General features: G+C 35.0%; 1 protein-coding gene across 1 annotated transcript in view; it reads right to left on the bottom strand.

Annotated features, from left to right (window-relative positions):
- The window catches only part of LOC105980159 (stromal interaction molecule 2-like), a 55,793-nt gene that overhangs the window by 12,151 nt on the left and 16,100 nt on the right, over positions 1-27,542 (bottom strand). Inside the window, exon 2 of the mRNA XM_013008900.1 lies at positions 8,834-8,964. Coding sequence (XP_012864354.1) covers positions 8,834-8,964 — 131 coding nt within the window. The remainder of the gene's footprint in view (positions 1-8,833; positions 8,965-27,542) is intronic.

The raw sequence follows: 27,542 nt of genomic DNA, 5'->3' as shown, positions 1-27,542 counted from the left end.
TTGACAGGCAAGATTAAGCAAAAAAAGACAAAAAGAATCATAAGTAAAACACTGTAAGAATATAGGAGCTATATATATATATATATAGCTTCAATTGTTCATCTTGGCTAAAGTAAAGAGAACATGAAGAAGCTGCCTCGTAAGAGTGTTACTATAGTAAAAAAAAAAAAAAAAAGAAAGGAAAAAAAAAAGATCATGAATGCCCAACTAATGAGTCTAGATTATAGTAACTATAGCAATGGTTCTCAAGGGTATGGCAGGACCAGTAGTATCAACATCTTCAGGGAACTTGCTAGAACTTCAAATTATTGGGTTTCTTCCCAGATCTACTGAATCAGACATTGTGAGGGTGGGCCAAGGCATCTGTGTTGTAACAAGCACTCTAGCAATTCTGACACATACTAAAGTTTGAGACCACTGGACAATGGGGATCCAATATATACTTGTTTTTACAGAGCTGAGAACCAGACTCAGGGCCTTGTACTTAAGTGCTCTTCCCCTGTGCTAAATCCCAATTCCCCAATATATGCTTTTAAGTAGGAAACAGAATAACAAAATAATATTCTAAAATATTTTTAATTTGATAATAACAGTAAAAATGGATTTAAAAAGAGGAAGTGAATAGCAATGGGAAGACCAGTTAGAAATCATGTAAGAAACAAAGGAGGAGGTAGCAATGCTCGATAGGAAATGTGCTCATTACCTTACTCATGTAAATGTAACCCCTCTGTACAGTATCTTTACAAATATATATATATATATATATATATATATATATATATATATAATAAAAAATAATAAAGAAACCATGTAAGAATAAAACTCAACAACTTAAAGGCAAGAGGAGACAGACAAACTGAGACTGATGCACCGAGCCCAAGACTCGGTGATAGTGACAATAAGAACACAACACACATAAAGAGAGATAGGAAAATGGCTTGATTTGTGTTGTTTTTAAATATTGTTTTACAGTGGTAACTCGAAACTAGTTTAGTAGAGACTTTTATAGAAAAGGGAAGCAATGTAATTTGTTGACATTTAGAACAATGATTTCAAGACTCTAGCAGATCAAAAATGAGAATGGAATTCTGGAGAGAAGTCAGAACTGAACATATACAGAAATGATAATTAAATCCATGAGCCTGAGCAAAATTTCTAGAAAATGAAAGCTTTCAAAAGACAAAAAAAATAGACTATGATGCAAAAAAATCAAGAATTACTAAGAAATCAAAGCAGATAAAAACAAGAACAACACCAACCAAGCACTTTTCAATTCTATCTTCAACTACTAACACTCCAGACAGAAAAGATTTCACTCTGCATAAATTAGCACTCTACATTCTTGTTCTACTTTCTCTTCCTAATCTCACGTCATAGAATGTCCTACCTATCATCCAAACCTATGAAACTTTATCCATTTAATAAGACTCAACTCATAATCCATGGTTGCTTGATCCAGTGGATTTGGGCTTGTGGTGGCACAATTACACCATGGCACTAACATTCAAAATGCAAGTCAATATCCTGAGATTCAATGGGAACAAACAGGGTATGAACTGACAGCAATACTCAGAGGTCTTAACAGAGTGGAAGGTCCTAGAGAATGAGCTGACATCAGTACTTTGAGGTTGAAGAATGCATGCAGTTTCTAGCTTGTACAAACAAAAATAATAATTCAGAACTATATGGGAACATGTTAGAGCACATATAAGAGCTGAGAAAGCTCAGCTAGAATCCCAGTTGTCCTTACATACAGCAGGTGATACAGGTAACTTAATCTCTGTTTTCTCATCTATGAAACAAGGGGACTACTTCTCCTGTCCTTCTCAAAAAAGCACTGCCAAAATAATGTCAGATAACATGTGAGGATAAGAGCAACTTTCCTTATACCCCCCGGTATAGCACAGTACTTTCTGTCTGACCACTCAAATGGCTTTCTAGAACAAAACAATGTTCTAAACTCTAAACTCAGATGAATTCATGATGAACAATGCATAAATGCATAAATTCGTATCTACACTAATCTATGAATTCTTCTGATATGTAAATTTAGGGTTTCTTTTGTCTTCCCTTTTTTTGCTGATGCTAGGTATTAAACTCAGTGTTTCAAGCACACTAGGAAAGCAATTTACAATTGAGCTAAGCCCTCTGTCCCACCATTGTGTATATGTGTGTTTATGTGGTAAGAATACAAATTATTACAATACAAATTACACTTGAAATAACAAATTTCAAGTGTATTATATACACATTACTAACTACTGTACAATAGATTCTCAAAACATATTATATTATAACTGAAAGTTTGTACCTTATGATATGTAAAGTGATGAATGCATTAATTAGTTTGACTGGTAATCATTTCACAATGTACACATAAATCAAGTTATCACGTTGTATACTTACCAGACAATTCTTATTTGCCAATTATCTCTTGATAAAGCTGAAGGGGAATTTTTTCAAAGAAAATTGGGGAAAGTTAGAAAAGTTGCTAAAAGGGGACTGGGAAGGTGGCTCAGTGGTAGAGTACTTGTCTTGCATCCATGAGGCCCTGGGTTTGATTCCTCAGCACCACATAAGCAAAAAAGAAAGAAGCCAGAAGTGGCACTGTGGCTCAAGTGGTAGAGCGTCAGCCTTGAGCTGAAGAGCTGAAGGACATCGCCCAGGCCCAGAGTTCAGGCCCCACAACCGGACCCCCAAAAAAAAAAAAAAAGAAAAGTTGTTTAAAAAAATTCTAAAGTCAATGAAAATGAAAATCAATGAAAACATCAGTATATTTTAATGTAGAAAATATTTTCCAGTTATATGATTTTTAGGGAAGAAAAATCACGTAACATTAAAGAAAGAAAAATAAAACAGTTTGAGTGCATCTGCCGTGTTACTAGGAAAAAAGCTATACAGTATGAGAAGACTCAGTGATAAACTATAATGAAATAGATATAAGCCTCACTAATAATACAAATCTTGGCATAATGCCTAGATCAATTTAACAACAAGTTCACGAAGGGCAAGACAAAATGTTAAGCACAATACAAAGCAGACTAAGATATGCCACACAGTGAAGGTAATTCCTGGGCCTGCGATAGATAGGCATGTTGTTTTACTGTAATTATTAATAGCACCTTCACCAACTCTCCAAAGTAGGCCACTTTAGACAATGAATTAATTATGTTGCCTATTTATAATAGCACTTCTATAAGATTAACAATATTAATGGTACAGTAAGACACAATTAATTTGTCTGTGAAATGGGGACAGGTTCTGTAGACACTCGATTTCAGACATCTTTTAGAAGATGAGACAAGATGTGAATGTGCTAAGCTCTCAAAAAATATATTACATAAATGCAATGCCATGCTGTGATCCTGAAAATGCTCAGGGAAGGAGGGGGAGAAGAGCAGGACTGGCAGTACAGTCAGGCTAGAAATGAAGAAGTCCAGATGCACCATCCTGATTCACACTCCTACTCTTCTGCCCCCTTCCAGTCTGTAACAATGTTGCATATAAAATGCCATGAAAGCAAATTAGAAATTAATGGCACAAGAATGAGAAATTATTTTTAATGAAAATGTGTAATTTACATGCATTCTAAAGTAAACAGAATTTGTGAGAAGGGGTTTAAAAAAAGATTCACCAGTTGAAGCAGGCGTTTCAATAATAACCCCACCCCAAAACAGCCAAAGGCACTAAGTTAGACATCTTGCTCAGTGCCACTATTAAACAAAGTCACAAATGTTTAGTTCTTTCCAGACTCATCTTAGACTACATTGGCCACTCTTCCAGTTTTTTACTAGGTTGTATTTAAGAGTATATTTAGCAATTTAAGTACATCGTTCTATAAAAATTATACTGTGATGCTTAAGTTCCTACTCCACTAGAAAAACATGAAACTGAACTATAATGCACTAATGGGGACTCTAATATGCTATGACTTAGACAGTCTAACAAAAGCAGAACCCATTATAATGAAACAGAATTGTGAAAGTAGAAGTAAAACAGACTGAATGATAAAAAATGGTAGGGTAAAAAGTTTTTAGGTACTATACTGTTTGCTTTGAGAAACAAGTGAATGCTAAATTATTTTTTTTTTTTTGGTCACTCACGAGGTTTAAACTCAGAGCCTGGGTATGGGCACTTTCCCTGAGCTTTTGCGCTCAATGCTAATGCTCTATCTCTACTTCTGGTTTTCTGGTGCTCAATGGAAATAGTCTCACAAACTTTGCTGCCCCAGCAGCAAAGATCTCAGTTTCCTGAGGAGCTAGGATTACAAGCATGAGCCACCGGTGCCTGAGTTGATACAATTTTTGACATACAAAGCTTCAGTTAAAAATAATAAGCATTTACTTCAGCCTCTTTCTTCTTATTGCAGAGAATCATAATAGCTCAGGAGTTACTATGACCACACAAATTGATGCTACCTGAAATGAACTCCAAGACATGGAAACAACAGGTCTCTTTTTTTCATATGTCAACTTTGGTGTCACCAATGTACTGTATCTAGTTGTTTCTTATTTTACTTATCTAATTTGAGGGAAGGGAAGGGAAATAACAAAATGATGAAAGAAGTATGAAGGATGACCCATTGCAACAATGATACTCACAGGATACTATGTTGGAAATGAACTTTACAAATTCCAGGGGGGGAGTGGATGGAGGAAAGGGATAATGGGAGAACAACAATGGAGTGGGTAACAATGTTCAACAAGAAATGTGCCTTACTCATGTAACTGTAACCCCTCTGTACAGCATCTTTACAATAATATAAAATTTTCAAAAATAATAAAAATAAGCATTTAGCCAGACATCCAACGAGTAGTTCATGCCTATCATCCTAACTACTCTGAGGATCAAAGTTCAATGCTAGCCCAGGCAGAAAAATCTGACAGACTCTTATCTGCAATTAATCAACAAAAAAAAAGCTGCAAGTGGAACTGTAGTCCAAGTGGCAGAGCACCAGCCTTGAATGAAAAAGTCAAGCAAAAACAAGAGGCTCTGATGTACTCAAGGATTTGTTCACAGTGGTAACACTCCACACATATGCATTTAACATCTAATGAATTAAAAATGATTAACTTGTAATTCTATGAACTACTATGTTAAATATCTGTCAATGTTTACATAATACTCTCTCCATCTATAGATCATACACAATTGTAATTTTTTCTTTAAAAGATATTTCTACTATTCAAAAATGTGAATTTCTGAAATCTTCTAGATTTAAATATTTTTGTAATAGTGGCATTTCACAGTTTGGATGCCTGTCCCCTGCAAAACTTACCATGAAATTTGGTTGTCATGTTAGAAAATAGGGTGTTGGGGGGCTGGGAAGGTGGTTCAGTGGTAGAGCGCTTGCCTTGCATGCCTGAGGTCCTGGGTTCGATTCCTCAGCACTACATAAGCAAAAAAAGAAAAAAGCCAGAAGTGGTGCTGTGGCTCAAGTGGTAGAGTGCTAGCCTTGAGCTCAAGAGCTGAAGGACAGCGCCCAGGCCCAGAGTTCAGGCCCACAACCGGAGCCCCAAAAAAAAAAGAAAATAGGATGTTGGGGGATAATAGACCACAATGGCCTTACCTTCATGAGTGGAAAGGATGTCATTATAAAAGGCCAAAGTTTATCCCTTTAGAATTATCTGCCATGTAATCAAAGTGTCCCTCCTCTCAAAAGACACAGCATTCAGGGAGCCATTATGGGACCAGAATCATCAAACTTACTGGTACCTTGGTACTGAACATCCTAGCCTCCAAAACTGTAAGGTGTCCATTATAAATTACCCAGTCTGTAAAATTCTGTTATAAAGGCACAAATTAGACATGGCTACATTGCCAGCATAGATCTCTGAGCATTTCTCTAGCACAGGCATCAACCCTACTTCCAAGAGTCACATCTTATGGTACTGGGGATTATGTTTCCAAAACATATGTCTTTGAAAGACACATTTCAATCTGTTCACCCCTTTATAGAGAAAGTCTGTTCACTCCTAATTTAGAAGAATTGAGGAGACATAGGTGCAGAAGTGATATTGAACAGTAAGAAATCTAAAATGAAAGAGCTTTAACCATACTAAATTTATTTTTTTGCGGGGGGAGCGGGGTCCGGTCGTGGGGCCTGAACTCTGGGCCTGGACGCTGTCCCTCAGCTCTTCAGCTCAAGGCTAGCACTCTACCACTTGAGCCACAGTGCCACTTCCGGCTTTTTTTCTTTTTGCTTATGGGGTGCTGAGGAATCGAACCCAGGGCCTCATGCATGCAAGGCAAGCACTCTACCACTGAGCCACCTTCCCAGCCCCCCATACTAAATTTAAAGCAACAGGAAGAGTCTTCAAAAATATCAAGGGTGACACTGATCAAGGTGCACTGTATACATAAACTGCTTTGTTAAATGGCCAACTCTTGGATAATTACTTAAACATAATAAAAAAAATAAGTATCAGGAAGAAAGTAATACATGTACATCATACAAACTGGCTTAGAGATACAAGAATCAGGAGTAACCTGAAACCAGACAGGCATTCCCAAAACAAATACTTTGTACAGGAGATCAAGAATTTATCTTTAAGGAATATTATTGTTGCTGGGTGCTGGTGGTGCCCAGATTACACCTGTAATCCTAGCTACTCAAGAGGCTGAGATCTGAGGATTATGGTTCAAAGCCAGCCTGGGCAGGAAAGTCCGTGAGACTCTTATCTCCAATTAACCACCAGAAAACCAGAAGTGGCATTGTGGCGCAAGTGACAGACCGCTCGCCTTGAGCTGAAGAGCACAGGGACAGCGCCCAGGCTAAGAGATCACGCCACATGACCAACCAAAAAAAAAATATATATATATATATATATATTATTGTTTGACAACAATTTATTATTTATTGTAATAACATTGTTAGGAAACAATGTTATTAGAGGATATCACTGCCATATCACATTATATAATACAGGAGATAATGTAATTTACTATACATGAAGCATGTCAACTGACAAACACAACAAAGAAGTTAAAAAGGAAGGCCTTTTCTTAAAAGTTCTAATTGATTAAAATGAGACCACGAACAAATAAAGAAAACAACTTCTTTGAAGAAACTAAGAACTTTGGAAGAAAATGATAGGAATATTTAAGAACTAAAGACAGGCCGGGTGTTGGCTCACATCTGTAATCCTAGCTACTCAGGAGGCTGAGATCTGAGGATCACGGTTCAAAGCCAGCCCAGGTGGGAAAGTCCAAGAGACTCTTATCTCCAATAAACCACTCACAAAACTGGAAGTGGCACTGTGGCTCAAGTGGTAGAGCATTAGCCTTGAGCTAAAGAGCTTAGGAATAGCGCCCAGGCCCACAGTTCAAGCTCCATGACCAACAAAGAAAAAAGAACTAAAGACAGCAGGTATAGTAAATTAGTAAATCAGTAAAGTGTCTCTCCCAGTTGTCTCTGTCATGTACAATCCTCTCTCACAGATTCTGAGCTTAGCCAATTGCCTCACTTTTCACCAATCTGATATTAGCGAGCATTGGCAAGCAGAAGTCTTGTAAGCACTAGCGCATAGGAACTCATCTTCTTGTAATACCAGTACTTGGAAGCCAGCTGTCAGGCTATAATAAAGCTCAAGCCAGGCTCCTGAATGATGAGAGGCAGAGAAGGAGATATCATGCTGGTTAGAAGGATATCTTAGGTTATACAGTCCCAGCCCTCACAAATGAATATTGATTGCCATTAATGACCTCAGCCCATTTCTACATGAACAGAAAAACTGTCCAGCTGAACACAGCCAATTCACAGAATTAGAGAAACAATAAACTGTTGTCATTATGTTATATTATGGGTTGTCTGTAAAGCAACAGTACATAACTGACACAGTCAGAACAGGATATGTGTTTAAGAAATCCCAGAGTACTGGGTGCCAGGGGCTCACGCCTGGAATCCTAGCTACTCAGAAAGCTGAGATCCTCAGATCACAGTTCAGAGACAGACAGGGCAGGAAAGTCCATGAGACTTATCTCCAATAAACCACCAGAAAACTGGAAGTAGCACTGTAGAGCTCAAGTGGTAGAGTGCTTGCCTTGAGCTGAAGAGCTGACAGACAGTGCCAAGGCCCAGAGTTCAAGCCCCATGACCAACAAAAAGAGAAAATTAAAAAAAAGAAATCTGTATGACACTGAAGGTATTTTTATACCTGGGAAGAGCCAGACATGGTAGTATCCTACAAAGCTATTCAGCAGACTAAGGTAGGAAGATCTCTTGAACTCAAGAGTTTGAGAACAAACTAGATAATATATCAAGACACCAGTCTTAAAAAAGAAACAAGAAAAAAAACTGACAAGCCCTGTATATAAATAGACATTTAAAAAAAAAGAAAGCCATTTAAATATTGAGGGTAAAATTAAAGCATAAAAAGAGAAGAAAGGAAAGAAAAAGGGCTGGGCATGGCAGTGTACATCTGTAATCCCAGTTCTGTAATCCCAGCTTCTCAGTGAGTAGACACTAAATCAGAGTTCTATGCCAGAAAATAAAAAAAGTTATCAAGACTTTCTCTCCACAAACAAGCAAGTATAGTGGATCATTTCTTTAACCCCAGAGACAAGGGAGGCATACACATTGAGGCCAGCCACAGGCAAAAACACAAAACCTTATCTAAGAAAAACTAATGCTAAAAATGGTTCAGAGTCCTAGTAGAAGTCGTGAGGCCCTAAGTTAAACCCCATAATCACCCAAAAAGAAAAGGAAAAGGAAAGAAAAAAGCTAAAGATACTAAAGGCTTGTAAGCTGAGTCATGAGAAGCAAAAGGAAAACAAGACTAGCAACCCAGTGAGTCTCTTGTAAGAAAACACAGGGAAAAAGCTTTCCACCTACTTCATCACTCTCATCTACTTCAATTCCACCATCTTTGTCATCATCCATTTGTTTATGGATCGTCTGAAGAGCTTCCAGACTAAATCTATCTTCTTCTGTGAAGCATGGTGGATTCAGTGACATGCAGGGATCTAAAATAAAACAAACAACAATTACTAACTTGCCACACCAAAACGCAAGCTACAGTAAAATAAGGCATTTTAAAAGGAAGAAAAATGCAATAAAATTAAACTTCAGCCTAAGAAGCTTGAAACATCAAAATGAAAAAAATATAATGTATGAACACAACTGACTAAAAATAAATAATCCTACTTGTAGTTTCCTCTGTCTGCAAAGCTCTTTTTCCTTAAATACATCCATGTTAAACAAACACCTTTCATTCTAACTCTGTTCCTCCTAAACTAACCTTCTCCTTTACTCTCTACTTGATTTTTCTTCATAGCACTCTACCAGAATACTACACTATCTATTTCTTTGTTTCCTTATTAATTTCCAAACTGTAAGTCAAGCATGAGATCATAGGTTTTAATTTGATTGCTCCTCTTTCCAACATAGTTATATCACCATCACTGCCACTACATATTATGTTTTATATATGTGTACATTATTACAATGGGGTAACTAATAAATGATGTGCCTGACTCTTACATGAAAGCAATTGGCCTGATGAAAAAGAACTAGACTTTAGTAAGTGTATACAGAAAAAAAGAACAACGAAAACAAATTCAAGTGGAACCCACAAATAACACAATTTGTCGAGCAAAGGCATTTTCAATTGGAAGAACTTAGGTCTGCTCTCTTCTTCCTCTTCTTTTCAAGCCCTCCCAACTACTACTGGTAGGTACTGGATGGGAGAGGGGCAGGAACATTAACTACAATGCACAGGCAAGAGGTACTCAACCAAGAACTGTTCTCCCACTAGCCCACAGTACCTCCTGAGGGACAGAAGAAAACACTAGTAAGTGTTGGTGGAGTAGCAATAGGGTATAAATCTGTAGACAGCCTGGGGCTGTCAGTGAAACACGACAGACATCAGTGAAAAGATTCTAAAAAAAGCCACTGATGGTTTTTAAGTAAGACAATACTTCCAACTAAGACTGTAGATCACGGTAGAGTACCTGCTTAGCATGTACCTAACCCTCCATTCTATCCCCAGATGGAAACAGAGCAAAAGAAAAAGGAAGAGTGCCATGAGGGAAAATGTCACAGGAAAAAATATTAAGGAATTAGCTTATATTTTATACAGCACAAATTTTTTCTCATAATCACATTTTAGTGAGAAAAAACACGTAATTGTATTTATCTGTACTACATAATATATAGACTGTATCTCCTATTTGTGCTTTAACACAGTGACTCATCTTTGTAGGGTGATTAACTGGACCTCTGCATAGTAATAAGACTATAGCAATATAGCTATAAGGACTAAGAGTAGTAATCCATATTTTTGTTTTGTTTCAGTATGCATTTCAGCTTATGCAAATTATACTATACCAATATTTTTAAATAGAGATAATGCTTGTAATTCTGTTTTCTTAAACATCTTTTTCTAGAAAGACATAAGCTCCTTATTCTTTTGTGGCCCAAATTTTACTTTTACTTTTTTGTTTTTTTGCTGGGGGCTTGAACTCAGGGCCTAGGCACTGTCCCTAAGCTTTCATGCTCAAGGCTAGAGCTCAATTTTACTTTTTAATGGACTTCATTATAAATGATGCTATTAATATCACATTATATTACATTGTCACATTGTTACAAGCCAAGTCAATAATTTACACTAAAGTTCATTTGTGGTATTGCATATTTTATGGGTTTCAGTAAATGTAACATGTAGCTATTATGATAGCATACAGCTATTATGATAGCATCACTGTACCCCAAATCTCCTGTGCTTAACCTGCTTGGTCCTCATTCCCCTCACCCTGGCAACTGCTCATCTTTTTACTATCTCAACTAGCCTTTTCCAGGATGTCATATAATTTGAATCATCTGTGTGTAGTTTTTTTCATTTTGGCTTCTTTCAATTAGTAAAATGCCCATTAAGATTCCACCACATGGCTACCACGACTTGATAGCTCATTTCCTTTTTAGCACTAAGTAATAGTGCAGAGTCTGGATATGCCTCGGTTTGTTTCTATCCACTCCGTGCTTCCAAATTCTGCACTTACAATAAAGTTGATACAAAACATCAATATCCAAGTATTTGCATGGTTATGGTTTCCTGACTTTGGGATAAACACCCAGAAATGCAATTGTTAGACTGTATGGCAGACTGTAACTAATTCTCAAGAAACTACCAAGTTGACTTCCAAGGTGGCTGTACTAGTATGAGTTCCTACTGGCAATGAATGGGAATTCCTCTTGCTCCACAGCTCATGGGTATCTATTGTTGTTGCTCTGGAAGGACATACTAGCAGGTGTATATGTTTTATCATTTTAATGTTCTTTTCTCTGATAAATTATGTTGTGGAATGTTTTTTCATATAGTTACTTGTCATCAGTATCTCTTCTGGAATAGGAGCTGTGTTTTGTTTTAATGAGGAGACAAGTTTGCTACCAAAAAATGTTTATCACATCAGTCCAAATAGAAAATTATAGAGTACAAATTACACAAAGGGGGGGGGGGAGTGAGGAATAAAGGTCACACTGAAGAGACAACTGAATGACATATGGCTGACATTTAGACCTAAAAGTTGTCTAGATAAAACAAAGCTACATTTCTCTTCAATTTAGCTGAGTTAGACCAAAAACAGTTACAAAATGCATTAAATGATTTTATTATATCTGGAAGATAAATATGCCATATTTTCTATTTTGTCATCCTAGTCAACTGACAGATATAAGGAATATAGTTTAGAAACCTAAGAAAATAAAAGCTCTAAAGGGAAAAAATGAATCTATAGAAATGGAAATGCAGTGTTTAGAGCTAATTTTCCTTCTATCTTACCATTTTAGTCAGTGAATTTAAATGCAGAAAAGAACTAAGAAGTGAGCCAGGTGACTTAATCATAAACCAATTAATGTAGCCCACTAACAATGAACAGCATCAGATGGTGCCAAGATCTTGGCTTACCATCTTGGCAACTATTTATGAATCTCATGATTAGGATATTCTTAATTACCACAACTGAAAAAAAATTTAAGTGTTGTTTTTATTTGTATTTATTGTTTTTTCTAAGAGTTCAAGCATGAATCAAATGTTCCAACTTCAGTACTTTTAGGAAAAACTTTCTCTAATATCTTCAGGGATAATCTACTGGTGTCATTTTTTTTCAATATTCTAAAACTAGAAAGGAAAACGAACAATGCCTTCTTTCTCGTCTAATGACCTCTCTACAGAGTCTATCTTATATTCCCAATATTCTTTAATGCTGCTAGGATTTAGCATATGAAAACATCCTGTACATAGGATTTTCAGTCATTCTCAAAAACACAAATATAATTAGTAATAATTAGTATGGCATATTTTTCTCAAGTACATAACAGGTCTTCAAAATATGCTAGAATTTGCTGAGAGCATTTCACATGCCAGAACATCAAATGAGAAAGAGAAGTTGGCATTGGATTTGTACATATAATACTATACTAAACTGGCATATAAATGCAGGCAGAAGGTTCTAGAATGTCTAATACCTACTCAGACATTTGAAAAGTTCAACAGTTAAACAAGATACACTTTCTAATGGAGGGCTGAAAAACAAATGTAAATATATCAAACTATGACATAAGTATTATGACTCTTTCTGAAAACTTCTGGTTGATGAATAACACTTGGAGATGCAAACCTCTATAATCACTAATCGTAGAAAATCCCTGTTAGTTTACCTGGAAAGAAGTTGCCCCTGACTGCTATTTAAAAACTCCACTGAAAAACTGCTCCTTTCATCTGTATATTCCACGTGTTTGAACTAAAGTATCATATAACATATCAATTCCTTAGGTTCAACCTTCTCATTTTCTAAAAATATTTTAAAATTTGCTACTTCTAAGCTACTTTACTCCCATTTATTCCCCACCTACCACCATACTACAAAGCAGCTTAAGTTCCTGCTAATCTTTTCTGTAAGAGCCATAAGTAATTCCCATCTCAAAACTAAATTAATATGAAACTTCTCATTGCCTAGCAAATTCTTCTACCCAAAAAATATCCACACTTCAATTCATAATTAACCAATATGTTCCTTCACTGCACATAAATAAGAGTAGGAGTCTTTAAACAACTATATTTATTTCTATATGCACTGATACCTGTATTTTTTCTATTTTCTTTTATACCATAAGCTCCTAGAAAGCAAAAATATATTGTATCATCTATTATGTGGGAAAGTATTTTTGACTAATGTGGGAAAAAAAGCATACAGGTTCATTCACATATTTATTTATTGACTCCTGGCTTCCTAGAATGCTAATAAAAAATGTTTTAGTTGTATGCCAAAGGCTCATGCCTAAAATCCTAATTACTAGGTTCAATTCCTTGGTAGCACATAAGCAAAAAAATAAAATGAACTTTTTAAAAGATTGTTATTAATTCCAAACAATATGTTGTTAAGATCCAAGAACAATCCACTAGGCTGGGGATGTAATTCAGTGGCAGAACACATGTCTAGCAGGCACAAGGCCTAGGGTTCAGTCCCCAGTACCACAAGAGCATTTGTTGCTTTATTTTCAGCAGTTCAGAATTTATTATCATTAAAATAAAATCAGAATCACAGTATTATAGATGAATAATACAAGGGAACCAAAAGAGTATTCACTTCATTTCACACTGCCACATACTACATATAACTTTAGAAAATTATTTAGCCTCCTTGCATTAAGTTCTTCATCTACAGAATGGAAATAACAGCAATCTTGCCAGACTGATGTCAGAATTAAGTGAGATAGATAGATGGATAGATGATAGATAGATAAATAGATAGATCACCAAGCAGTTTGTGTAATATATCTGGAACTCAAAACTAACCCTTAAAAGATAGCTGAGGTAGCTGGGCACCAATGGTTCACACCCATGATTCTAGTTACTCAGGAAGCTGAGATCTGAGGCTCACAGTTCAATGCCAGCCCAGTCAGGAAAGTCCTTGAGACTCTTATCTCCAACTAAGCACCAAAAAAAAAAAAAAAAGAAGAAGAAGAAGACCCAAGTGGAGCTGTGGCTCAAGTGGTAAAGCAATAGCCCTGAGAAAAATAAGCTCAGGGACAGCACCCAGGTCCTGAATTTAAACCCAAGGACAGGCACAAAATATAAAGGTAACTGTTGCTAGATTATCTAGAGAGGTGAAGTGCCTACAATAACTAGCTAATAAATGTCACAGTGGGAATTTCATAATATATTTCATAATGTAATCTGTCTAATCTTTCTATTGTATTACTATGTAATTATAAAAAAATAACAGATTTAACTACTTTCTGACAAAACTAAACATTCCCTAAAATACAAACAGCAAAAACAATGAATGAAAGCAGCACTTACTGAGTGACTATTATAAAAAACATTGAGTACTTGACTTGATTATTTAATTCAAGTACTTACACTAACTCTGTCATGTCAGTGTCATATTTCTTCTCTTGATGAGTAAACCACAGTTCTCATAGGTAATTTACCCTAAGTCAAACAGCTGGTTAACTGTCCCAAACCAAAGAACCTCATCTTTTCCTTTCCTACATCCCACACACAGCCTGTCAAAAGAAAAAGATCTACTAGGTGTAAAAAATACTTAAAAAGAATATTTTGAATGCAAATTCCAAAACAGGAACCTAAGGGCAGGATCACTAAAATTATTACTAAATAGAAGTATAAATCCTCCTAAAAGTATTATTTTTAAAAAGAAAATTCTCATTTAGATGTTTTGCTATGTGCTTATTAATTGTGCAAGCAACTATTATATGAAATTTGCAGTCTTTAAAGAAAACAAATCCACATTTCCAATCAGCAGAGTACACTTACCCCCAAAAACTTGGTCACAGCAACAAAAACATGGAATTCCCTTTGCCCAACTGTTCCACATAAGAAAACCTATACTACCATCATAAAGGAAGAGGAGTTACTTATGTACAACAGCACGAATACAAGGCCACAACCAGAGAACAGATGTTTAGTGATATTTGTAAATCAAATATCTAAGTTGAGAACTGCTTACACAGTGTATATAAAACCAGCTAAGCATGTAAAGTTCATGGCTCACATCTGTAATCCTAGCTATTCAAGAGGCTGATCATTGGATATCAGCACTGTACAGAAAAGACCATAAGACTTCCACTCAAATTAACTTGCAAAATGCTGGACTGGAGGCATGGCTCAGCTGTGATGAAGTATACCTCAAGTAATTACAAGCTCCTGAGCTCAAGAATGGGTATCAACAAACTGCCAGTCAACCCTTTTAGTCATTAAAACTCAAAAGCAGAAAAGATGTTCATTTGGTAAAAGAAAAAAAATCTCACAAAACCCCTATTATATTACAAATAAAATTAAAATACTAGCTTGTAAATTCAGCTTTCAAAATACCAAGCTCTAAACCCATATGTAAAGTTTTTTAACTTACTGATAATTAAAAACACTAAAGCAGAAATATAATGATGTTTCTTAATTTTGAAGAAACTATCTCCCTTCAATTTTTTTATAGCCTGTTTAAGATACCCAAAAGCAGCAGGGAAATTGGAGATGTCATGACTCTGAGCACTGCAAGAAGCCTTCACAAACAGCTGAATCAGGAAAGGTATCTGTTTAATAGTTTATAACACAACTGACACTGCTAGCATTTTCATGTTTTATATGTGCTATAAGACAGCTGTAATTTTCAGAAATGTTTTATAAATTATTTTATTATAATTATTTTATTAAACGTTTTATATATTATTTCTATTTTTCAAATATTCATAAATATTAGAAATGATAAGATCTTTATTTGCTGTAAAATAGGTAGATGAAAAGACTTTGGTACCAAGGATGCTTGAATATTCTTAATACACAGAAAACCTTGTTTTACCTAAAATGCCAATTAAAATCTCTCTTTCCTATGCAACTGTTTACTTCAACTCAATCTTTCCTAGTAATGATTTAGGAATGGGTTCTCTTTCTAGACATTAGGTTTTACAGAAGATAATACTGAATGTTATAAAATGATTCCATCCATATCGAAATACATGAATACAAATTAATTCTTTCCTTCCTAACTAAAGATTTCTCCTTAGAAGAAACACACATTACTCCAAAAATTCAGCAACTGTCTAAAAAACTCATAATGTTAATTTTTTACCCAAAAGAATTACCCAAAGAAGAGTAACATTTTCTTCATATTCATAATAGCTTAATTTCTTCCATTTAGGGTGGAATTAAGCTTTGGAAACTGCTCGAGTAATAAATCTGCAGATTATCAAAAAATCACCCCAAAAATCCATTTCTAGTACAGATGTTCATGTAGCCTATGAACTATAAAATACATCAGCTTTCAAACTTAAGATTTGTACTTTTTGGAATATACCATTTTTATTGTCATCTAAAAAATAACTAACAATTTGTTTCAGAATAAAAAGTACTAAAGATATGAAATTGCCAAATGTGTATATGTGTGTGAGCACATTAGATTTAACTTAAGCAGTAACTTAAGTTGTTAAATATAAAGACAACATAACTTAAGGTAACAATATCCTTTTCTCAAACATTTTCCAAAATACTGTTTTCTAAGTAAAAACTAAAACCAATACAAATTGACTTGTATAATTTGCTCAGTCCTATGTTTCAATCGTGTATACTATCATAAGAAACACACAGAGATAGTGTGTATTTACTGACTAAATGATGCAAGGTAAACATTTAATAGGTGGTCATGCAATGAGGTGATCTGTATTTATATTTGGCTGGCTTAATTGTACTAGAAAATTTCATTGGTTCCCCTCTATGGAACAATCAGCAAAAATAACCAAACTACAGGATGTGACAACGTACTAGGCATTTGAGTTGGCAACAAGCAACTCCATTCTTACAAATGTGCATGCCAAAACTGCAATCATTCCTCTTCTCATTCTGTCCAACATCAAGAAATCTGTAAGATCTACCTTCAATACATCCTCCAGACTACTCTTTTCAGAGCACCATGACTGGTGGCATAGATTACTGTTCTTGTCTTTTGATGTCTTCCCTCTCTTCTCCACTCATAATCACTCCCCTACAAACACTCTCAATTTCCTTGCCTTTCTCTCATTTTATCACACATGGTTAGCAAAGCCGCAACCCTGGTTAAACTGAATTCTCCATCCACTCTGCACGGACACCATGCATCTGATCATGCTTTAAATTAATAACCATAGAACTCAATTAAAGCTGCCAAGGGAGCATATTCTTAAATCCCTGGTCTATTTACACTTCCACTCTATTTCACACCTTCTTGATCCTAAACCTTAACTTGCCTCCTCCTCAACCTTACTCAGACAAGGACTGCTAGCTATACTTCAATGGAAGAAAACAAAATTAATGAACCTATCCAAAGAGAACTTCATAAGGCCCTATGGATTACAGAACCACCTCTCTGGAGTCTGTATCTTCATATTGTGTCTCTTGCCTACATTTCATACCATTTAACACCTCATTTTAGGAATTTATACTTAAAATTATTCTACAAATGAATGACTGCCATTCGTCTGTAGGCATACTGGTTTTCCTCCATTATTACAAAAAAAATGTAAGACTAAAAAAGACACCATTTCATTACTGTTCTGTTTCTTTTTTCATCTTGCAGAAAATAGGCTTAAATGTTTTCAGGCTTGAAAACATTCCTAATGACTATCTTCAGTTTCTCTTCTCTTTTTCTCTTTTAAGGTGAGGAAAAAAATCTATAACTTCTATATTACTAAATCAAATAATCATCTATCTGACGCTTCAAGTTACTTTGCCCACAAGTAATCACTTGACAGAACTGATCATTTTCTTCATTTCCAAGACAATACAACAATTCTCTAGGCTGATTATGCCTTTCCTCCCCCTACAAAGGGCAGGAGGAAACAATACAATCGTGATTGTATGCATTATTTGACTATAGTATATAAATCTACTAAGATATCAAATATGTGCTTTAACCAAGAACCACTTACTGCATGTCAATTATGCTTTAAAAATTATTTTTATTACAAACTGTCAGTATTCACATACCACTCCTATTCTACAAGAGTAAGATTGCTCACAAATAAGGATCACAGGGATATTAAACTTGATTTTAGACCATAGAATGAAAAAAATTCCTGGTCACTGAGAAGACTTAGCTCAATTCTTATATAATTATCTCTCAATGATAGTCTACCATTTTTCAGTTAAATATTTACTCTCCTAACAAAAGAGAAAATCAACTGGGCGGTGTAGTTTGACATTCTTTTTATCACGAACTATTACATCATCAGAAATAACCTGCTGACTTCCTTGTTTTTTCTCCAAATGCAACATTTGAAAATGCCTTTTATTATTCTTAGCACTCTCTGCAAACCTCAGCTGTTTGGTTTTTTAATTAAAATGATAGCTGTAAAAGATTTGTCCCATATTCTTATTTAATAACAGTTATGCATCATATTTTCTCTTTAATAATTTTGTACCCTCTCAATTAGCATCAATTTGAATCATGTATTTCAACAAATACTAAGTATCACTTAAAACATGTAGGAAAGTTAATTCACTTAAATATTTGCCAAAATCAATCATATTTATCTATCTATGTGTGTACAAACAATTGAGCTAGCAGACTTCATTAAAATAAAATGTCTGCAGATCTTCTCTGGTTATTTAACAGCAGCAAGAGACTCATGGAGATTGGGTGGGATGGCGTCCCTGTGAGATTTGTGTTTTGGATTCAGGCAGTTGCAGAAAGTGGATTTAAGGATAACCGACTAAAAGCAAGGAAACAAGTTGTTTATTATCTCAAGCAATGGGAGAGAACATAAAATAAAGCTGTGCTAAAAGTGAGACAGAAAGAAGTATTTAGAAGATTAAATTTCACTAACTCATACAACTCTCACTAGTGTCACTGTGGTATACAGCCTCTATAATAGAGATGGCATCAAATAAGAAAAGACCTTATTCATTACCCAACATAAAGTTTACTACTACTTTCCTCTGAATTTCATAATTTTAGGAAAAGAGACATGAATTAAATATTTAAGTAATCAGATACTAAACTCATACTATCATAAACCTTTATTTCTGTACCTGTTTAACAACAAGGATCCAAGAAAACTCCACTTTCCAAATTCCGGATGGGAACAAATGCAACAGCTTCCTCTTAACTCATGACAAACAGATGAGAATGAGATTCAGGCGGCATCAAATAGGTAGAACTGGGCCTAAGAGGATGTGTGGTCAAAAAGACTAACAATCACTCATTCTTCCTGCCTGCAGAACTCATTCAGAAATTTCTAAGAAATGGTTTCAAATGATCTAGAATGAGATAAAAGAAGTCATTCATAAAACATTATTGAACATTTTAAGTAATACTAGCTGACTGCTGTGTAGGTCGTCTACTGAAAAGTCTTTCCTATTATCACCATAATCATAGCAAAAAAAAAAATTAGCTCCTACTGAAAGAAACAGCTTTGTCACTAAAAGATGGGGTTTCTATCCTAAGGGGAGCCATACTCTTAGCAATTAAAGGTGAAGCTGTTTCAGCAATTTAAAAGTGATCAATATGCTAGGTCATTCTCTTAAACATAGCTCTCACTACTTCTGACAGGAAGGAGAAACAACAACAAAAAAAAGGAAATCTAGATCCCTCTCTCCATTCTGCTGCCATTTCCCTAAGAGACAACCTCCACTGCTTATCCCAAAACAATGGTTTCTCTATCACCAGCGCCACGGTACTACAGATACAGTTTACTCTCTTTAGATATGAATCCAATCACATCATTTCTGCCTCTGAAATTCTTCTGAACCTTCTAGTGGTCCAAAGTATAAAGCCCAATCCTCAGCTTAAAACACAAGTTATAGTCTGGTCACTAGGAATCTTCTGTCAGTAATTTACTCCCTCTATAAAGCCCTCCATATCTTCCTATAGATGTTTCCTATTCTCCATCTATGCATGAAGACTATACTTGCAAATAACGTTTTACCTCCCAACCTACATCCTCACTAACTAATCTAAGGAATAAGCAGAATTTCTCAAGAAATACCACCAACTCTGGAGTTAGACCTGATCTCAAATTTCAACTTCATTATTAACAATACAATCTTCATCACATCTCTCAACATCTGTAAATTTTAAATTATCCAATTACAAGATTAACACATAAAATATTCAACCAGATAGGTAAAGGGCAACAATGAAAATATATAAGTAAATAAGTTGTTCTAGTAAAATGTGTTCAACTGTAAAGTACCTAAAAAAGTAAACTTAAAAACAAACATTGACAATATAAAAGATGAACTCCTCTCTATTAGGCACAAGTGCCTTGGCGATGAAGACATAGTGAGTTTTGCATTTTTTTTTTTTAGGAAAATGTTATCTAAAATGAAAAAGACAAGTCTACAATTAAATCTGTCCCTCAACTTTTGGTGAGTAATATAATTTATGTAAATGCTTATTAAATTTCATAGAACTTAAACAGTACATAGCTTCATTCCATAGAAAATTTTTTCCAAAATATTGACAACTCTAGCATTTGATGTTCACTTATTTAAATACATGTAAAATAAGTAAAACTAAAGCTTCATTCCATAGAAATTTTTTTCCAAAATATTGACAACTCTAGCATTTGATGTTCACTTATTTAAATACATATAAAATAAGTAAAACTAAAAATTTAAAACATGCCACTAATATTTTCCACAAAGCTACATAGACAAGAATGCCTGAGGTTTAAAATTAACTCAGAATCTTTTTGTGTGTGCCTGTCCTGAAGTTTGAACTGGGGCCTAAGCACTGCCCCTGGGCTTTTTTGCTCAAGGCTAACAGCCCACTACCACTTGAGCTGCAGCTCCACTTCCATCTTGTTATGGGTAGTTAACTGAAGGCAAGAGACTCATGACCTTTTATGTCATGTTTTAGGCTGGGTTTGAACCACAGTCCTCAGATCTCATCCTCCTGAGTAGCTAGGATAACAGGCATGAGCCAGTTGGTGCCTATATGACCTTAGACATCATTCTTTTTACATGCACCAAAATTCCTAGAAAGAAATGTACTCTTTACCTGACTTCGGTAACTATGACCTCTTGGTACATCACCTTTATAATAATAAAAACTAAAAATAAATTAAATCTAAAAATGAATGCCTAGGAGGAGAACAGATTCAAAAGAAAGTAAATGAGAAATTCTTAATTGAAATCAAACAGCAGAAGCTGGGGTAAAAAAGAAAGATCTCTGGGAGGAAAAACTATACTGAATAACAAAACTTTTCTATAATACCATCAATGTTTCAGAATCTGAAGGGCATGTTAATTATCCAGAGTGTATTTAGAAAGCATAAAAAATAGAAAAATTGGATTTCAAAGAACTACCTTCAACAATTCATTTGAAAATATCCATGCAAATAATAAATTGAAGTTTTACTAAAAATAACACTGAGTAGTTTTTGTAAATTTTCAACCGGATTTCCAGTTCAAAGTATGGAGCAACCACACATGGCGTTGTTTCATGCTGTATTATTTGAATTTTAATCCCTGAAAACTATAATAAGGCTCTCTTTGTGTAGGAAAATATTCAATAACTTCTTTGACAACAGTTTTAATTATTGGTAACTTAAGAAACCAAAGTCTTAAAATTCCTTTTTTTCACTAGTCCAATGTCCTTCTCTACTAAACTCTTGGAGTAACAGAAAATCAAAGAAGTCAAAGTATTTTCAATTACCTACTATTTCCCTTGAAGGCAAATAGAAGTCAATGATTTGGGAAAAATGGATTTCAGAGTCAGTGCTGAATACTCACTACTCATTCATAACCTAGCATTTTAATTTTCTATAAACTAGAGGTATTTAGACAGATCCCACTGGTTCCTTTTCACCATGTTTAAATATTTTGCCTACATTTGTTAACATTAAAATTTTCCATTTTTGTAGTTTATAGTTTATATAGCACTTTTCAGCTTATCTTCATAAAAGATACATGAAGTAGATATTTGTATTAAACATGAAGAATGTTGAGGTCCAGAGATACATCAAAAATATGGTCAGATCCAGAGATTCTAACTTAATATCCATCAGTTTCCCAAAAGACTGATGACCCAGAAATCTTAACAAATTCTGAAAAGCCTAAAATACAAATATATATCACTATATTAAAATTATATAGTATACAACTTATTTTTAGAAATGTATCTGTATTCAATCATGTACAAAATAGCATGTTACTCAAAAAAATGGGAGGCAAAACAAATCAACTCAAGCCACTCCAAAACACACACACACACACACACACACACACACATTAATCAGGGACAAGCACAGTAGTGGAAGTCTATAATCTCTGCTATCTGGGAGGTGGAAATGGTAAGATCAAAGCTAGTTAATGGGACCCTATCTCAATGGTCATTTTCAAATGGTTCCCATTATTTATTAAACTATACATACATTTTATATTCTTTTCTGTATTTTACACATTACTTCAAAATTCTTTTGTTTGAATACATAAGTATATATTTTATAAGAAAACTTATTGGGTGTTTATATTAAAGAGTTACTATATAGGATCAAGTAAATTAAGCTAGTCAATCAAACACTCATTTAAGTGTTGCTGAGAAAGTTACTTTGTAGATATTATTAGCATCTAAAATCTGCTTACTATAAGCAAAGAAGATTATTTCTTAATAGTGTGGGTAAGCATCACCCAATCAGCTGAAAGACATTAAAAACAAAATTAGAGGCTTTCCCAGGAAAACACAAATTCTGCCTAGAGAATATAGCATCAAATCTAGCCCAAAAGTTTCTAAGATTTGTCACCTTCCCTACATATGCAGACTTGCTAACTTCTGCAATTGCATGAGCTGATTTCCTAAAATAAATTTCTTATTTTATGTTTACACTGGTTATTTTTCTCTGAAGAACCCTGGTTGATACTGATTCGGGTACTGACAGTGGTCCTAGAGGAGTTGGAGTTGGTTCTGGAGTTCCTGAAATTAGTTCTCTACTATAATTAGATTTAGGTAAAAAGGCCTGGATTTCTAGTGGTAAAGGGGAACTTCTAGTCCATGGCATGACACATGAGTAAAGACACACTCATTGAAGATATAAAAGCATGGTCCTGTGTGACCACATAGTTGATGCCCAAGAGCATTCATTAAACTAATAAGTATAATGAAATTAGCCAGTGGTTCCTAATTGCTAGATAAAGTAAATAGAAAAGCCCAAGGCTTCATGTGCCAAGCTTAAGCACTGCACAAATGACCTTCTATGTCTGGCCTGAAAGAAACCCACTGTAAGAGCAGAGCCAGATTTCTGAAGATCAAAATCAGGAAGTTATTCTGTGACTACTTAATTACAAGAAAAACTAAATTCCCCCCCCCCAAAAAAAATCACAGAATTCTATGAAAAGTGACCTCATTCATTAGGAAGAAATGGGATCCTGAAAACTGGAATGGGGACATATGGGCAGAGCCACATAACAACAGGAACAATAAACACCTAAATTCTGTCAGGTCTTTATTACTAGAAACAAGGAATTCCTAGACCCTCTACCATCTTGCTGTTATAACTGGATATGGTTTTAGTGTGTCTCCCATTATGAAACACTAAAACCCTAGTTTAGTGTTCCTATGTTGGAAGTGAAGTCAGCAGGCTTCACCATATGAAGCATTTAAGGGATGAAGCCTTGAAAGCTGTTTGTACCACTGCTTAGGTGGTGGGAGAAAGACAAATGAAGACCTGTGGGAGGTCACTCAGAAGGGATGAACATTGTTCTGGTGGACTACAGTTCTCTACAGGTCTTTTTTTTGGGGGGGGGGGGTCTAGTCATGGGGCCTGAACTCTGGGTTTGGGCGCTGTCCCTCAGCTCTTCAGCTCAAGGCTAGCACTCTACCACTTGAGCCACAGCACCACTTCCGGCTTTTTATTTTCTGCTTATGTGGTGCTGAGGAATCGAACCCAGGGCCTCATGCATGCAAGGCAAGCAATCTACCACTAAGCCACCTTCCCAGCCCCTCTCTACAGGTCTTAAAAGAACAGAACTGGGAGGGTGAATGAGGGTCAAATTTTGTATGTATGTATTATGTATTATGTATGCACACACATGTATGCACATATACATACATACATACACACAGATAGATATACACACATACCCTCCTCACTCTATGTCTACCTACTTCACCACATAATTCCTCTTACTAGAACAATGCCAATGCCAGCATCATGCCCTTGAACTTCTAAAACTGAGAGTTAAGTTTCCTTTCTTTACACATAACCCAGTATATATATTTTGTTGTAAAAACAAAATAAATTCAGTACACTTTATTTACATGAAGACTCTCTAATGGCTTCCTGAGGGTGTTGTGAGAGACAAGGAGGCTCAGTCCCTCATCTGCTTGTAGACTTACATAACACAGGAATCCAGTTCCAGCAGTCCCAAAACTCTGAGATGCAAAGTATGACCCAGGGGGAGGCATGATACACTCCAAAAGAAATAAACCATTTTTTTCCAGTTTATATTGACAGAAAGCTGGAAACAGATAATATATGATATATATAATACAAATTATATATATTATATATATGAATTACTATTAAGGGATGCAGAGTTAACCGGAATAAAACAAATTTTGGACAGGCAAAATTTACTATGGGTTCACTAAAAGATATTACTTTTAATGTTGTAGTTTAGCAGATTAGAAAAGGTTCAAGTAGTTTAACTGGTTATCTAGCTTTGCATAGACCAAATTAGGTCCTATATTAAGTGGAGGTAAAATGGGAGAAATACTGTAGTATACTGTAGGGGAAGTTATCTGACGTATTAAGAGTGGTTTTAGGTTTTATCATGTAAAATCTGCTCACCTAGCACAGGGAAGGACCACACTTCCTCAACTATGAAAAATAAATTTCTAAGAAGAGTTTCAACATTGTTGAAGAGTTCTGTGATTATTATGTTAGAAATTAAAGTGGTAACCATTAAAAATAAAAATTAAAAAATAAAATAACTGGTAACACCACTAGTACTGATGGGGTCCTTAAATGCAATGAGAATAATTGGATACTGAGAAAATACAGTCAAAACAGTATTATTTAATAGTCAAATACAAGAAAAGTATGTTTACGATAATGGACAACACAATGAAAATAACCAGAGTTAAGAGTTGACTACAGTTCACCTAGAAAAAAAATTAATCCTTACTTCATCTATAAAGCAAGAAGAGCTCTAGGTTAAGTAAAAAAAATACTAGTAATAATAATAACTCAAATCACAAAAACTAAGAGTAAAAGCCCTGTCTGTGGATTCTTAGAGCTGAGCAAATTTATCAGCATCTCTCAAATAAGAAATATGGATTCTATCAAGCAAGGACCCTACACTTCACTACCAAAAACAAAGTGTCAATCTTCCCCAAATGAACAGCTTTTCCAAGATGAACACTGGACACTGGCTCTTAACAATTCCAAAAAATCAAACATCACCATGTCATCTGACAGAGTAAAAGCTTTAAAAAGCTTCTGCACAGTGAAGGACCTGGTTGAAAAAAAAAAGTGAAAGGCAGGTCTTTACCAGCAATACATCTAATAAAAGGTCTAATAATTAGACTAGCCAAGGAGCTTAAAAAGCTAAAACTCAAAGAATCAGTAACCCAGCTAAAAAGATAAATTTCTCATAAAATTTTTGAATGACCAATAAATATAAGAAGACATGCTCAATATTCATGTCATTAGAAAATGTATTACATATTGAAGGACATGGTTACTAAGCTAAAACCACATCCCTATAGAATGGGAGATTTATGCCAGCTATACATCTGACAAAAGCTGATATCCAAAATATACAAGGAACTCAAAAAACTAAATCCCCAAAGAATCAATAACCCAGTTAATAAATGGGCAAAGGAACTAAATATAAACTTCTCAGAAGAAGAAAAATTGCCAATAACACATGAAGAAATGCTCAATATCTCTGACTGAAAGGGAAGCAGAAACCAGAACAATACTAACATTGCATCCCACCCATCAAGAATATGAACAAATAATACTGGTAGGGATATGAGGAAAATCCATTTGAAACTAAGAAATCTTAGTTTCAAAGTACAGAATGTGTTCACTGAGAGATACGATGCAATCAAACTGAAGTTAAGACTGGCTCCTGGGTCCTATAGACTTTTCATAGCTCTGAATCAACAAGCAAAGAAGAGAGCTTCCAAACTAGTTCAAGGCCAGCCTAGACTACTTATCAACACCTCAACCAACTCTCAGAAATGAATTTACTTCCATCTATATCTGTCTATGTAGGTGAGAAATATAGATACATATATGTAACACAATAAAATTGTAATAGCTAAAAATTAAATACTTAACATATCATTAATTTGGCTGATAACAATTATGTGTAAGATATAAAAATTGTACTTCCTTGTGCTAGAGTTAAATCCAGGATGAGTATGCTTTGACTACCTCTCTTAGCTACTCTTCTATTCCCCTCTCAATTGTTTACTCAATAACAGCAAAGTGGTCTTAAGTTACTCCCAAGTCCAACCATGTCATGCCCTCTATTTAAGAAGAGAGGCAAAGGACCATCAGTCTGTGATATGATCGTTCCTTGCCTCTTCTTTCAAATGTCTCCTAAGAAGCTTAACCTGGCCACTATATATAAAATAGCAAATATACAACACTTTTCACTGTCATTCTCTATATGCCCCTCCTATGTAATTTTCTTCCTTAGCACACTAACCACCTTCCAAGGTATATCCATACTTCTCTACTTGTTAATACTCTTTACCTCTGTTTAAATGTAAACTCAGTTCTTTACTTCAGTTTTCCAATGCCTAGAGTGTCTAGAACAATACCAACATGTGCACAAATTGAATATTACCCTGAAGTTAAAACTTCAATCTTTCCATTTATGTGAGAATGGTATTTATAAAAACATCAAACAGGAAAATGTCATGTGCCAGGCTAGTTCTTCTTCTTCTTTATTATCTTTTATCTTTTAAAGTTTTTATTATCTTTACTTAAAGAGATTCACATGTTAATTTATGAGTATACTACATCTTGTTATTCCTTCCATCGTTCTCCCCATCTATCCCAACCAGTCCATTCTTTTCAGTTATTTGGTTTTACAGAGAATATGAAAGTAAATATTCCACCTTTCACAGATTTTTTTTTCCCCACTTAACCATAAATTATGAGCTCTACAGTCCCAACTTCCCTATTTGCCAAAAAACAGGAACTGGTCCTTGGTGATCAGCTTCTTAAAAATCTAGTCTCTAAAAGTCAGATGTAAGAAAATTTATATAAAATTTTCATGCCACCTATACATAAACTTAGTTTTAAATTGCACTTCATTCTCATGCAAGCAGCACTGGATCCTATACAATAGGTTTTCATTTACTTCTCAACTACTTGCTCTAATAAGTATAGTAAACAATTTATCTGGAAGTTACCTTCTGACTCTACTCAGGCACAATACAGATAACCTAAAAAATAAACCTTCACAAATGAAAACTATATTATTAATATAATACATTATTATACTTTACTCAATGGAAGACCTTCATACTACCAATATTTAGAACCATTCGAGTTATAATATTCTTCCAACCTTAGCAAATGCCAAAAAATA

The sequence above is a fragment of the Dipodomys ordii genome, unplaced genomic scaffold, assembly GCF_000151885.1.
Source record: "Dipodomys ordii isolate 6190 unplaced genomic scaffold, Dord_2.0 Scaffold8, whole genome shotgun sequence".
NCBI classification, from domain to species: Eukaryota; Metazoa; Chordata; class Mammalia; order Rodentia; family Heteromyidae; genus Dipodomys; species Dipodomys ordii.
Note: the sequence above shows the minus strand (reverse complement) of the source record. Positions and strands in the feature narration are given on the sequence as shown.